Source organism: Hemitrygon akajei, chromosome 1 (assembly GCF_048418815.1).
Source record: "Hemitrygon akajei chromosome 1, sHemAka1.3, whole genome shotgun sequence".
Classification (NCBI taxonomy): domain Eukaryota; kingdom Metazoa; phylum Chordata; class Chondrichthyes; order Myliobatiformes; family Dasyatidae; genus Hemitrygon; species Hemitrygon akajei.
Window position 1 is genome coordinate 104,950,523 of NC_133124.1, and position 15,437 is coordinate 104,965,959.

Sequence of the window (15,437 nt, forward strand, 5' to 3'; positions counted from 1 at the left end):
CTTGGGTATAATATTACTGCTGGATTTTTGCTTTCTTCGGCCTTCAAGATAAATGGGCCTGTATAAAGTCTGATCCTCTTGTCCCATGTCCATTCTAACCTGTGTAAAATACCTCAGCTCCCTCGTGACAACACTTTTTTATTCATTTGCGGCCGTGAACACTATTGGTGAAGCTGCAATTAATGCCCATGCCTTGCTTCCCTGTCAGCTAATCATCTTTCAAAGTAGTGATTTGATATTTGAAAAGTGGCTTGCTGTGACGAGTTTTTCCAGGATTGAAGTTGTGTGGACAGGACTAGGTAGACTGGCACCTTTTCTTCCCTAAAAGTAATAGGTCAGTCAATCGATTGGATTATAATCAGTGTGGTAGCTTTGATTTCACTTTTTGAATGATACCATGTTTTCATCTCCAGGTATTTTATAAAATGCACTTTATCAAACTGCCTTTTGTGGAACTTGAACAGACGTTGTTTGGGTTATTAGTTCTGACCGTTGGCATTGCATAACCAATGAATTACTATCCCCTTTGTTGAATGAGGAGGCTTATTCAACAGTGAAAGCAAAATGAGAACTTGCCTCCAGTGTTCAATTCACTTCCCCACCCATTTTTCATTCACAATTTAAAGGCACAAATTGCTAAATGTCAGTGTCCCTCAAAGAGCTGTTATTAAATATACAAAAAATCATTGAATTCAGATCGTAAGACTCAAGCTACAAATGAGACACTTTGGAGTCTTTAGAAAGGTTATTCTTAAATGAAAATTTTGCGGAAGCATGTGAATTGTGAAAATAATTTAAATGCATTTTTCTTTTCTTGATATTCTTTTAAGCAGAAGTGTGACCAAACCATATTTTGCCATGAGTGGACTTCTGAAACGAAAGTTTGAAGAAGTGGAGGGTGATCCTTGTTACTCCTCATCATCTCCTTCATCAACCTCCAACTCCCCGTCTTCTTCATCTTCCTCCACAACTTCTTGCTCTTTGTCCTCCTGGGACTCTGACGATGACAGCTGTTGTGGTGAAACGTGGGCCTCTAGACATACATCAACACCTTTTACCCGTAAGTATTGAAATAAATTCTTAATCATCATTAGGGAGCTCATTGTAAGGTACTGTGGAGTCCAGGATACAACTTTTTCTTGAGTTTAGCTCTTCTTGGGATCTTACAAAACTGAGCTGTTTACATCTCTACTTTTCTCCTCTAGTGTCATAATATGACTAATTGTTGAAATTATTTCCTACCCCATTTCAACCTTGATTTGTGGCATTAAGTAACTTTAAAAAATGTTAAAATTCGTCAAGGGCCTAAACTGAATGAAGAGAAACTGCTCCTGTTGCTAAAAGGGCTGAGTACCAGAAGATGTGGATATATCATTGACAAAAGAACCAAGGATGACACCAAAATCATCCTTGTGAATATTTATGATCTAAAGTTTGTTGTCTCACAGAGTGAGGTAGATTCAATCATGGCTTGCAGATTGGAAGTGGACAACTACCTTACAGGTGAATAAAATACAAAACAAAGAGGAAAGCCTGTAAATGGGACTGACTGTGGTCTTGTACAATGTTCAGCACAAGCTTCATGATTTTGTACAGTTAGATATTATGATTCCCATTCTTTATTGTTCTTCACTGTTTACTGAGCATTGAGACCAAAGCCTGATGTGCTGATACAAGACTTTCAGGTGTTATCATTTAAAACCCATGGTTCCTGAAAAATACTGATAGTATCACTCTCACTTTAAATGGTGTGAATTTATGCTGTGAATCATTCTTGCTTCCTTCCCATTATGAAGGTGTATGCTATCATATTCAAGGTTAGATATTCATCATGGCAATTAATCCCTGGAACTAAATTGACAATTTGGCAGTTGATTAGTAGGGAGTAGAAAAAACTGCATAGTTAGTTGATTTAAGCAGGAGAAACATGAGGGTGCACTCAATGTGAGGTGTGCTAAACGTGGGAATGTGTACAGGTCCTTCCCAACTTAGAAACACCCAACTTGCATCCAGCCAGGACCTACAAAACGAGCTTCGGGAGTACACCGGGATTGATTTGCTGGCCTCTGCGAGGCTGCAGGAATCTCCTGCTACGTGTGGACTATATTCATGGCACATTTCCAATGTGCAAACTAGGGTTATGAACAGTTCACAAGGTTAGAACTCTGTTGTAACTTGGTGGATCTGTACATGCCCTGTGAAGTGGTGATCTGAGGACTCTCTGTGTACTTTATTGTGCAGAACCATGTTGTGTTATTGCCACAGAAAAAAAAGCATTTGTGCAATAGCACGATGAGCCTTGAGCCTAATATTCTGCTTAAGATAGCACTGAGATGTGTAAATTTGTCTTCAATACGCAGCATGGCATATGAGTGCCTTAAAAACGAGAAACCTGTCAGGAAATATAATTGCAGTTAGCCTTTTGTTCAGCATTAACATGTGTCGAGGCTCCACACATCCAGTTTCCTATTTTTCACATTGGTACTTTTTTTTGGGGGGGGGGGGGGAATGTTGAAATCACTTTTTTTTATTATGTTGATTTTTGGTTTTCATTCATCTTTTTTTTTGTTTCTTGTCTTGGGTTTATATAGGAGATTTATTTATTCTTTATTATCCTAGTGAACTACCATCATTTGTAGAGGATCAACAAGCAATGATTCTGGAAGTACAATCTCACAGACAGTGAGCAGCTTCTGATATGAAGCACAGTTATAGTATTTATTGGACACCCCTCCTCTTCTTCTCCCCCCCATACTGATGCTTAAGTTCATTGTCAAGTTTAACAGATAAGGAGACAGGAAAAAGCTGCACGTCTTTGAGGGAAATAATTTTCCAATTTGGCCTCAGTGATAGCATTCTTGCCAAGTGTCTGTAAGACACCGATTCAAGTGCCCCTCCAGAGAAGAGTATATTATTCAGGCTGATTGATGGATCAGAGCAGTACTCTGGATGTGTGATGCTATCAGAAATGGCAGCTTACACAAGACAACAGACCCATTTCCCTTCAAGGGCTGACATGAGATGCCGCAGGTATTCTAGAGATTTCATTTCCAGATTTCTGCCTAACATTGTCTCTTGGCCAGCAGCAGTAAAAAAAAAGTCACTCAGCCCAGTGGTTCCCAACCTGGAGCCCACAGAGCCCTCGGCTAATGGTAGGGGTCCATGGCAGAAAGAAAAGACTGGGAAACACCTGATCCAGCAAATTATTATATAGTGATCTTACCTAGCAGCGATAATCCAGTTTGTTCCCTTGCATTGTACCAGGGATCATGATTCAATTGCAATTTGAGTTTATATCTTCCCATACACTAAATAAAAGTACATTTCTTCTTGTATTGCAATCTGATGGACGATGAAACTCTTATTAATGTTGTGTCTTTTTCCACTTTTTTGTTGCAGCTATGCCCATCCTGAAGAAAGCTAAACGCACCAGAAAGAACCATGTCCAGTTTGACCGTGTCGTTGTGTTCTATTTTGCACGATGTCAGGGGTTCACCAGTGTTCCAAGCCAAGGTGGCTGCACCCTGGGCATGGCCAACAAGCACAGCTCGTGCCGGCAGTACACACTGGCAGAGTTTGCCAAAGAACAGGAGCATGTTCGCACCGAGAAAATCAAGGAACTCTTGAAAGAACAGAAGCTGAATTCACTAAAGCTACAGGTACAAAAAGTTAAAACTTTGTAAGAGGGTTCACAATGGATAAGTTTGGAATTACTATCGAGAGGTTGTGTGCTTTCAATTCCCAATGGCACATTCACTTAATGTCTTTCCTCCATCTTGTGTTTAGAAATTCTGATAGGAATTACATCAGGGCTGAAACTAGTCACAAAGTGCTGAGTGGAAGCAGAGTGTGGAGCTTTGGAATTTGTTTCTAAGCACATGGCTCCATGCACAAGCAGGCCCCATGCTATCAGGGGCGGGGTCACCATTTCGCAATTGCATTCCTAGAAAAATGGTCCATTTCTTTTTTTTTATATAACTCAAAGCCATATCATCTGAGCATGCATTTCAGTTGAAGTAGAATAAATCTTGTTTATTTTTCACACGAATTCTGCAAAAGGAAATTTTGTTCTGTATCTCACTTTTTTCCTGGGTTTATGATTCTGTAAAGTGCAAATTTCCTTAATCTAAAGGGTCACAATGCAGGTGTGGCATGTACTCACTCCCCTGCACTGTATCGGTCATAACGTAGCACGATAAGAACACTGTTTAAGTGTTATAAAATAACAAAAGTTTTCTTTCCTGCATGTGCCAGTTGACTAAGAATGGTACCACTGACTCTGAAGAGGCTGATCGGCTCACTGTTGATGACATTTCGGATGATGATATCGATGTTGGCGAGGTGGAGCTAGACAGCAGCTTCTTTCCACAGCCGTACCCAGCCAAGAAACGACATTCAATGCTAAAAGCAGCTGGAGTAAAGAAGATTGACCGTGAGGAAAAGCGGGAGCTGAATGCAATCAGGATGTCACGTGAGGACTGTGGTTGTGACTGCAAGGGTTTCTGTGAGCCAGAGGCTTGCAGCTGTAGCCTGGCTGGAATTAAGTGCCAAGTAAGTTAGTGGCAGATTGTAGCTGCTCAACTTGTACTATAGAATCCTGTATGTTTACTCGTGTGGCATTACTGTTTGGTTACCTCCAGTAGAATTGCCAATCTTCAACAGCTGTTTTAAGTCTTCCTTTGAATGTTTCATCTATTTTTAAATCAAAGCTGAAAACTATTGACTTTGGCTGTGATGGCAACCAAATTGCTTGTTCTGACTCAGTGTTTGTCTCTTGGCCTGTCACGATGTTCCTCTTGTATCTCAATCTCTGACTGTCTGCATCTCTGAAAAGAAGCTCAACTCTAATTTAACATGGGGGGGGGGGGGCATCACCATTATGTCCCTAGAATTATTTTTGTTGAATGCATCCATCAATATTTGGCCTTCAAGAAAGAATGGTATTGTTTTTCTCTATCATTCCCAGTAGATTCAGACTGCTTGCTCAGCAAGCTTTGGCTCCAGAGGGAAAAAAAACCTATTTGAGCTTTCCTACCCTTGCTATGAAACTAGAATCTTAATTACACAGTTGTAAATGGGAATCAGTGCTTGTAAAACAGGCACTGATTTCATAGTAACTCTTACAATTTGTAAATCCTAAATTGCAGGCTAGGGTCAGCTTCACTTCCAACAATTAAGTCATAAATAAAATTAAATGGGCCGTGATACTGTAGATTTATCAACATACAGTACATAGTCTCCCCTGTTGATGTCTGGCATATTTTATCGAACTGCAGACCAGTCTCTCTGTTCCAGATCTGAAATGTTTAATTTTGTGGAGACAGATTAAAAAAAAAGACATCTCTGGTGTTTACTGAATAATATGACTTGCAATAGCAACTCTTTATTTTAACAGATAGTTTAATATAACTGTTTTACTATATGTTGCTTAAGGATTTTTTTCATTATCACTGTAAGTAGCAAATGTGTCCATTGATTTGAACTGCATAGCAATTATAGCTGTGCAAAAGACTGCACCAATGTGTATCTCATCATGCCCCTGAAATATTTTCAGACTCTTTACACAATGACTTGAAGATTGATTACCTGAGTAAATTTGTACACAGCAAATACCAACAAGATGTAGTAAGGTACAGTTGCCCTTGAGGTGCTTTAGATTAGCTGTAGAGCTAATAAATTGTTGGGATGCGCGAAAGAGATTTGCTGTCTTACCTCTATTTCTATGCAGACTTATTTTGGCCAGATCAATCTAAGTGAATATTGTTCAGAAAGTGCAACTCCTATGGAGCTATAAGATCTATTAAAGACACATTAAATGTTAAGGTCTACTGCAAAGTGCTCACTGCCTCAGAATGCAGTAGTAAAATGTCAGCTTTGATCTTATTCAATCCTTATATAATGTTTTTGATTTTTGAAATGGACATGAGTGCTACAAAGCAAGCTAGTGACATAAATCCTGGGATTGAAAATCGGATTTTAAAAAAAAAAAACTTCCTGGCCCTCTGCAGTTCAAAATCCATTTTGACAAACAAACAAGCCATGATGTTGACTATTCTAATTTTGTTGAGAACAATGAAAAGCTTATTAAGTTAGACAATTCTTTATTAAGTATTTACAGCTTACTCAGAATGCAGGAAGCAACAGAGGCAGAAACTGGAGTTTTGCTGTGGTTCAAAGTCCATATAGTGTCTTGGCTGAGTAAGGGCACTATTTATGATGTGGAATTTTGTATTTTCACTCCCTAATCCAGATACCCAAGGATAACCCAGTACAAAGTTGATAGTACTTAATGGATGTGTTGCCTACGTGTTTAACACTGAAACAGTGCTCCTCCTGTTTGGATGAGTCTGCTTTGTAACACTTTTTGAAACAGTAAAGAATTCTGCTTTGGCCAACATGGTACAGCAAAAACAAATTAGCTGGTTTAAAACAGAAAATGCTGGAAACACTCAGCTGGTCTGGCATTGTCTATAAAGAGAGAAAAAGAGTCAGCATTTTTAGGATCATGACCTTCAATTAACTCTGCTTCTTTCCTCAAAGATGCAGCATGGTTTTCTGAAAGTTCTTGTTTCAAATTTCAAACACTGCAGTCTAGATTAACTATTCATTTTTTATCTTGTGCTTGTGTGGATTTTCTCATTGCAAACAAATTTCATTTTCTTGCAAAATAACTAACAGCCATTCTCGGGTAGATGTTATGTACATGCTTTCATTGGGAAGATGAATGTAAGACCTTTACCTATTATTTTAAGTGAAATAGTTCTCCTAAACAGGTCTCTTAAAAGATTGATAGCTTTAGAGTAATACGATATAGCTGAGTGTCTATCTTGGTTACTCAAAAGACGAGTAAGTAATCAAATAGGTTGGAGGGAATTTGATGCACAGGCCAGACATGGTATAGATGGGATCTTTCCTTCCCTAATGGACATTAAATCAAACAGTTGGAGTTGTACACTGTGATGTTTTTGCTCATTTTTTTACTGATGCCATTTTTTCACAATTTGTTTTAAACGGAGTCCAGATTGTTAAATTACCATTTGAACTTGGTCTCCCTGTGTTATCGATCCAGTAAATACTCAGCACACTACCATTACCGCAGTAACATCTAATAGTTTTGTATGGGTTAAAGTTTTTTCTGAGTTTGAAGTCACCATAGATTGTGGACCTCTGCCCCGTCGTTATAAATGAACAAATCAATTGTCCACAGTAAGGAGAATAGCCTGAATTTCTTTACCATCTGTATTGTAAGAGGGCAAAGTAATGAGTTTACATCGTGCACTAAGCTATATTTTCATTCCCTATAATTCACTGCTTCAAATCCTAAATTGCAACAAAAGTCATAATGAGTCATTGAAAATAATTACTTCAAACCTCAATTTTTACTCTAGGTATCCCAAAAAAAACAACCTGTTGCTATATTTTAGTGTGTCATACAGAGAAGTAGTGGCAACATCTTTTCATGCTTTTTCTTTACAGACTCTACTTTTCCATTCTTACCTTCCAGGAGCATGAATATAAACATAGAAGCTAGTAGTAGGAGTGTGAATAGGTTATCCATTTCATGAGCCTGCTCTGCCATTTACATGATCATGGTTGGTTTGATCTTGGTGTTGGTTCCCCTGGCCTGATTCCCCCAATTTCTCTGTAGTCCAGAAATGTTTAACTATTCCCTCCCTCCTCCAGCCCGCCCCCGCCACTGAATTGCTCCAACAGATGCTTGTTGCTTCGGATTCCAGCATCACAAGTTTCTTGTGTGTCCAAAAATATTATCTTGAATATTGCAGAGATCTCTGTGATAGAGAATTCTAAAATGTTTTAAATCCACCAAAATGGGGGGACGATGGTGGAGGCTCTTCACCTCTGTGACATTGATCTAATTCCTCCCACCAGAGGAAACTTCCTCAGCACAAACTCTATCAGGCACTCATCAAAATCCTTTGTCTTTCAACGAGATCACTCTGCTAACCCAGGTGCAGAGTTTCAGTCTACCTCAGTTTTTCCGTAAAAGACAACCTTCAGCCCAGGAATCAAATCCCTAGCAAACATTGTCTGCACCATCTACAGAGAGATTATGTCCTTCCTTATTTAAAGAAACTAATCTAAAATGCTGGGTTCAAGGTTTGTTTTCACCAAAGTTGTAGCAAGAACCTCCTAACTTTAGCTAGATCCTAGTGAGGATCTAACTTTATACTGCACCCTTCTGGAAATAAGGACCAATATTTATATTCCTAATTGTTTTCTTTACCTCTCTGTTGCCTTCCTATGTAACAACAGATTTGTTAAATTATTGGCTTTATTGAGATAACTATTCGTGGTCCCTTCAAATGTCTCCTCCAAAAACATTTGATTGTGTCCATTATACAATTCACAAAATAAGAGAAGGACCCATATCACTGGGGAGAACGGACAGGAAGCAAGGCATAGATAAGGTAGCTAGTTGTAGCCTTTTTCCTAGGGTAGAAAAATCAAGTACTGGAGAGCTTAGCTTTAAAGTGGGGGGGGGGAGTTTTAAAGAGTATTTATGAAGCAAACGTCCCCCTGCCCCACAGTAGGTGCCTGGAACCAGAAGTGGTGGAAGCAGTTACAATAACAGGAGAATGGAGAGAGATAGACCACGTTCAGGCATTTTTGTAGTTTAAATTACCATCACATTTGGCACAGGCATCATGGGCTGAAGAGCTTGTTGCTATGCTGCACTCTTTCTTCCATGAAGACATCTCATTTGACAGCACCTTTACATTAAATGTTGCTTTTCATAGAATTTAAATTATCCATTTATAACTTTGTCCAGCATGAATTAAGATGGAACCATTAAGATGTACTATAGATAAGTAATGGTTTTTGAATGTCAGACCAGCTTGGGCATGAATAGCCTACTCTTGTTTTACCTTAGTGGATGTTTCTAAATAATAATTCTGTGTTCTTTTGTGTTGTGACAGATGGATCGTATGTCCTTTCCCTGTGGATGTACGAAGGATGGTTGTGGTAACACCATGGGTAGGATAGAGTTCAACTCTGCTAGAGTACAGACACACTTCATCCATACCATCATGAAGCTGGACTTGGAGACGCGGCAAGTAGACAGTGTGAATAAGAACGGAGAGTTGGAGACGCCACTCCTGGAGAATTCACAGCGTTGTGGTTACTCAGCAGACAAGAACGTGTTTCAAGACAGAAGTGCCTCTGTAACACCGGCCTTTCAGTACAGTGAGGAGTCTGACGACAGCGAGGAAAACAGCTGTAGCAGTGACATGACAGACTCCTCTTCATCGAGTTACAGTGAGGAGGCAGATGAGGGAGCTGATGACCACTTCTTGGATAATGGACCGCAGTCTCGTCAGACTGCGGGCATAGATGATGATGGCCTAGCTCGGATACTTCACTTTAATGATTCTGACAATGAGTGCGGTAATGATACCGACAATCGGGAGGGATTTCCTTACTTCAGCCCCTCGGACTTTTTCTGCGAGGCTGGTGATCAACACAGTGGCATGGGAAGCTCGAAGTTCAATGCTGAGTTTTACACTAATCACTTGTCCAGTTTGGATGAGAATGCCAATCAAGAGGGGAGTTTCCCCTTGGGTGATACAGCTCCAATGCAAAGCAACAACCAAGCATGTCCTTCTTCTCACTGCCCAGAACAGAACTCAAAAAGCTATACTGACCTCAGCTTATCGACTGACTCTTTTGAGTTTTTCCAGTCGTTCTCAGAATTCAACTACGGATCATTTCACAACTCTCAGAAAGACTATGAAAGTATAGATAATTGTCCAACACTCCAATTTCAGTTTCCTGGGTTTCCTAGTTTCTCTCAAGCTACTGACTCTGGTAGCTGTTTCCTAGAGTCTCTCATTGGTTTATCGGAGCCAATCACAGCAGACTCATTCCCAGAGCCTCCCACCCCTTTCCCTGACAGTCAACACCTTGAAGAAGCCATCAAAACCTCCATCATGGAAACTGTGAAGGTTTGACTTTGGATTATTGAAACGACTGGTTCCGAGATCCTTCAACTCTTCTAAAAGTTTAAAAGATACCTAACTGAAATAACTGATGTATTTTTGGGGGAGGGAGTGATAACACAATTGATTAAAATGTCAGGGAATTTTTCTCCACTAATTGTATTCAATTATATTCACCTCAGAATCTGTGAGACCACAAATGGCAAAAAAAAAATCATCTTGGACAATGGGAGAGAGACTCCTGACTATCAGTTATTTTTTTTTGAGAAGACTAGATATTGTTAAAACCAGAAAGGTATTTGGCTGTTGTAATAATGATTCATCAATGCCAAATATCTGTGGTACTTTAGTGAGGAGTGAGGCAGGTAACAATTAAAGCAAAAATGGAAGAAGTTTGCTTGTTTGGCTTCTTTATCAATGGATATCGGACAGATAAAATTAATTTGGCCAATGATAACTTGATGTCTTTTGTGACCAGCCCTGTTCAAAGTGTCACCATTGTGATAATTACCTTTCCTGAACTATGTGCCATCTTTTGTTACTTCTGCATCCCACTTTCAATTCTGAAGTCAGTAGCCCATTCTAGACAGTGGTTCCGTGTTGCTGCTAGATCTTTGTAACCTCATTCCAATACCTATGTCATGAAATCATGTTTTAGCTAGACAAGCCTGGTGCTTGCTGCTGCACAACTGTTCTCTCCAGTGAAGGTACTGGCATTGAAAGTGGATGTCTTGGGTGATTTCGTACCAGTCACTGTATCTGAAGCGCAGAGAAACAGCCTAGTAGTTGCCCTCATCGTGGTTGAGATTAAACTTTGTTATTTCCAGTGTGACTGGTTTAGCAACGATATATTGATACACTACTCTATTGGCAGCCCCCATCATTCTAATTACAATTATAGGTTGAAGCATATGAATTGGTTCACACCTGCTTTAGTGGGTGGGGTAGAAATATTTCTAAGTGAAAAACTATTCCTTTTAGCTCATGGTGAGAGCTGTGACAGAAATAGTACAACAGTAGTATAGATTGAGGCAATTTCAATGACACAATCTGCATTTATATAGTGCCTTCAACATTGAAAACTTCCTGGGTATTTCACAGGTGCATTATCAGGCAAAATTTGACAGATTGAGAAAAGTTAATCAGATAAGTACATCTTGACGAAAAGATGTGTGTGTGATTTTTAAGCTCTAAACTGGTGAAAGGGATGTAGAAAGACTTAAGGAGGAAATTAATGGGGTAGATGAGCTGACATGGTTGGAAATGGACTAAAAAATTCATGGTTCACTACAGTACTAGTAGAGGATACACTAGGGTAAGGTCAAAGCAGATTCTGATTTCCCAACCCTGCTCGTTTGAATCCAGATCGTAAAAGGTGAAGACTGCAATGTGACCTCAAGATGGTTAGAGACCATTACCAAACAAGTAGAATTGGCAACTTCTCACTCTTAATCTAATTCTAGTGTATATATAGAGCACTGGTTATGTCAAGTGCCAAGAGCACTGATACTGTGCCAACTTTCCAATGTATAGTTTTAGGCAACTCCTCTTTGGCCAGCAATCTGTTGATTTGCTCATTTCCTGTCTCATTCACTGGATCAATAGAACATGGAATTTTAAAAAAATTTAACTTTTATAATTACTGGATTCTTTTTGCATTTTGCAATGGAATAGGATTGGCCCGCTGCATTCTCAGATGAAAAAAGACTAGCAGACAATTAATTTGTACATTTTAGATCAAGCACTCTAAAACAGAAAATGCTGGAAGTGCACTGGAGGTCTGTTGGTATGAATGTTAAATGTAAGCCTTCAATGAAGGATTTCACAATTTAACAATCACTTTAACAATGTCGCCTTGCATTTTTTTTTAGCATTTTGTGTTTTTTAAATGTGGGATTTCCAATATTCACAGCCTCTATTAAGACACTTTGAATAATAAAGGGTTAATTCACAAATGAACTGACTTACTATGCAAAGTTTTAACTACAGCTGAGCCCAACAAATCATGATCTGTAAGTACAAAGTACATTGATAAAGCCAACCTGAGACAAGGTATTAACAGGAGGTTAATGAGTAACTTTTTTGTAATACTGTACCTAGAGTATTACATGTGCAGTTTTTATTTATTTTGTACTTCTGTATTTATTTATTTTTGTACATGCAGTACTGCAAGAAGCACTGTGGTTTAATAATGAAACAATGGAAGTGCAATACAGCCTTTCCGTAGCACTGATCCCTCTGATCACACACTGTTATAATTGCTAAGTGTTTGCTTGAGCAGCACTGTCACTAGTCCGAGTCCCACAACGCAAGGGTGAACAAAATTGCATATAGCCAGCTGCATGTTGTATTGTCATCATGCACTCCACCCCCAAACACCTTTATGTTCATCACCTGAAAATGGTCCTGCAGCCACCAGGATTATTGAAGAAGTGAAGAAATCACCAGTCTTTCTAATGTTTTCTACAGCCTTGTGATGTCACACACAAGCTAAATTCATAAAAGCAAAGCTGTTAATGTTGCTTGAGTGCCATCTGATGCAAATATTTCCTACCAAATCCTAGTGACAGTATTGCTCCAGCATGAGTTTGTGGCTTTTCTCCCAAGATCTCCACAAAAGATTTGAGAAGTACCTTCTGGTAGGAAATAATATTTTTAAAGAGGAAAAAATGTGGATTGCATTCAAACATTTAATGTTTTTGGGCTGTATTTTTGGCTTGAAGTTTGTAGCTCTAAAGGTGCTAGCGATTTAAAAATCTTACGTTATTTAAAAAAAATCTGCAAAATAGCTAATTTTTTGTTAAGCTTTACAGTATATAATTTATTGAAATTTTGTGAGGAAGTGGCATACATGGGTTCAGCCCTGTGCAAATATGCAGAGGAACTATAAATGTTTTATTAGCAGAGGGGCAAATTAGAATATTAACAATAAGAGCCAAAAGTTGGAATAACCAAACTGGCAAGTTTTTTTAAAATTTAATTAATGTTATTGACTTACTTTCCAAAGAGCTCTCCTGATGATAGGATTTTTAAATGTCTATTTTTTCCTTTTTTTCTATGTTCCATCTCCCTGGTATTTTGCACTGGTCAGTTTTGAAAAATAACTGGTGTGTGCCCTTCTCTCAGATTTTGGAAGTGACAGGAGTTAACTTGTGCATGAGGGACAATTGGCACGTTCCCAGTGCTTTACGAATACCCACAAAGTCACCCTGTGTTCTATTGCAAGCAAGGTAGCAGGAATAAATTCAATAGCATTAAACACAAAACACATTTGTCATTTCTACCTTATTTCAATTAAAATCAGTAATGTTAATTAATACTTCAGATTTATTTCCCTTTTGTTTCTCTTAGTTTTACTTTGTTATATAAAAAATAAACTTGCATTGACAACTTAAAAGTTCACAAATACCCAAATGTCCCCTTTAAAGAGATGCTGATGAATAACATTAGGAAAAGAGAGAAATAGACACAGGGAATAAATCTCTACATTAAACCAAGTCGCCAACAGCAGAAGCTTAATCTTTGTAAATGAAAGTGGCTAAACATTGAGCAGATTCAATTCTTGAATTATATGCATATTCAAATTTGAAGTAGCAAACTTAAGACTTGCAAAGCTAACTTAAAAGTTTATCGGTGAGTTGGAATCATCTAAACATATCTGTAAAGTACTTGCATCCAAGTTAAATTTCACTTCATGTTGCTTTGGGCTTGTTACGATAAGTTTTTCATTTATCCCTTTTCCATTGACATTTCAGTTCATTTAAGAGAAGGGAGTGTGTTTTTTTGTAATGTGGGAAAAGGGCTTTGTGGCCAATTCAAGACTTATTTTCCCCTTCTGTGCCCCCCCACCTCCCCAGTGAAGTTTCTCTGCATAAGAATCCTGGACCACGCAACATGCAGCTGTACTGTCCTTAAAAAAAATTATATATATATATATATTTATTTTTGTTTCTCTTTTCAGTTGCATGTGTCTAACAAATTCATTTCCTTTTTCAAAGGCACTAGAAGTCTGTAAATACGTTAAATGTCACTCCATTGTATGATTCATTTTTTGCTTGTTTGTACATAGAAAAATATGAAAATTGGTATTTATTACAAGACTGAGATAATGTTATGTATTGATTTGATTTGTCTGTACATCTCCCATTTGCCTTTGATATGTAAATTATATATTAGACTTCAATAATTTTGCAGAATGGTACAATGATTATTTTTAAATGAACACATGCATTTAGCTTAATCTGTAAAATACGTCATTGAATTACATGCTATTCATCCAAGCCGTATGAAGCCATTTTCATCATACTTTTAAATAATAAAAGAATTATATATGTGAGAAAAAGATTCTTCCTTCCAGTTTATCTTCTGTTCTGAAACCGTTGGGTTAGAGATGGGATTGACTTTTGTAGAACTTCATGGGGCATTTATTGGGAGAGGTAGATGCAGTCTAAACCAATCCTGGTTCATGGCGGGTTCCAAAAACAACAAGGGGTAGACTTGTTTGATTTTTGCAGAGTTGCAACCACGTTCCTGGTGCTACCTGTAAGGAGTTTTTAATGTTCTCCCTGTGAGTGTGTGGGTTTCCACTGGGTGCTCTGGTTTCTTCCCACAGTCCAAACATACTGGTTGGTAGGTTAATTGGTTATTGTAAAAAGGCTGATTTATACTTGTGTATACAGGCTTGGCCATGGTCCTGATTTTCACTTCTGTGTCGCTCTACACTGTAGCGAGCATGCGTTGGTGTGCACCAAAACGCTGGTTGGTGGTGGGGTTTCTATGTCATTTGTTGGGTTTCTTCGTGAGCAACATGGACGAGGAAATGCATTTCAAACATTTTTTGCATGTCAGCAGGTAGATTTGACGATTTGGTTCATCTATTTCGCGTCAGTGTACAGACATGGCGGAGAAGCAACCAGAAATGTGATGCTGCCAAGCGGACCAGTCACAGTTGTTGCGGTCTGCATCGCCACGACATGTGAGTGAGTTTTTTGGGGAGGTGCACATCACCCTACGGCATAGATGCAATGCACAAGTATAAATCAGCCTTAAATTGTCCTGTGATTAGGCTCGCATTAAATCAGGAGGTTGCTGGGTGCCACAAAGGTTTGAGATTGCCAGACACAGGCTAGAGTGCAGCTTCTCACTTCATCCCCAGGGAGCGTGTGACCAGGGGTATAATTCAGAGTCCAGCTGGGCAGCATGAATTTTCTTGGTTTTCCCAGCTCTGAGACTGGTGAATCTAACCTTTTAAAGCTGAGCCAAGTTTCAGTGCTGTATCTCCCTTTTGATGCTGACTCGGTTTACTTTGGAACAGCAGCTGTCGAGCCTGAACAACTTGTTGGTCTGGATGATTTGCATCTATCTGTTTATAATGCACACCATCACTTTCAAATCAGTGCTCCTACATAGCGATGAAATGGAGTCTTTTTGGCCAGCTTTGACCATATCTCAGACAGATTCAAATCATTTCTTGGAATT

The 15,437-nt window shown here is 38.8% G+C and overlaps 1 protein-coding gene across 3 annotated transcripts in view; it reads left to right on the forward strand.

Moving 5' to 3' along the window:
* The window catches only part of csrnp1b (cysteine-serine-rich nuclear protein 1b), a 29,536-nt gene extending 15,235 nt beyond the window's left edge, over positions 1 to 14,301 (forward strand). For all 3 annotated transcript variants that reach the window (XM_073048834.1, XM_073048825.1, XM_073048816.1), the window contains exons 2-5: positions 834 to 1,060; positions 3,400 to 3,659; positions 4,255 to 4,551; positions 8,940 to 14,301. In XM_073048834.1, coding sequence (XP_072904935.1) covers positions 859 to 1,060; positions 3,400 to 3,659; positions 4,255 to 4,551; positions 8,940 to 9,971 — 1,791 coding nt within the window. In that variant the 5' untranslated portion in view covers positions 834 to 858 and the 3' untranslated portion in view covers positions 9,972 to 14,301. The remainder of the gene's footprint in view (positions 1 to 833; positions 1,061 to 3,399; positions 3,660 to 4,254; positions 4,552 to 8,939) is intronic.
* The last annotated feature ends 1,136 nt before the right edge of the window (positions 14,302 to 15,437 follow it).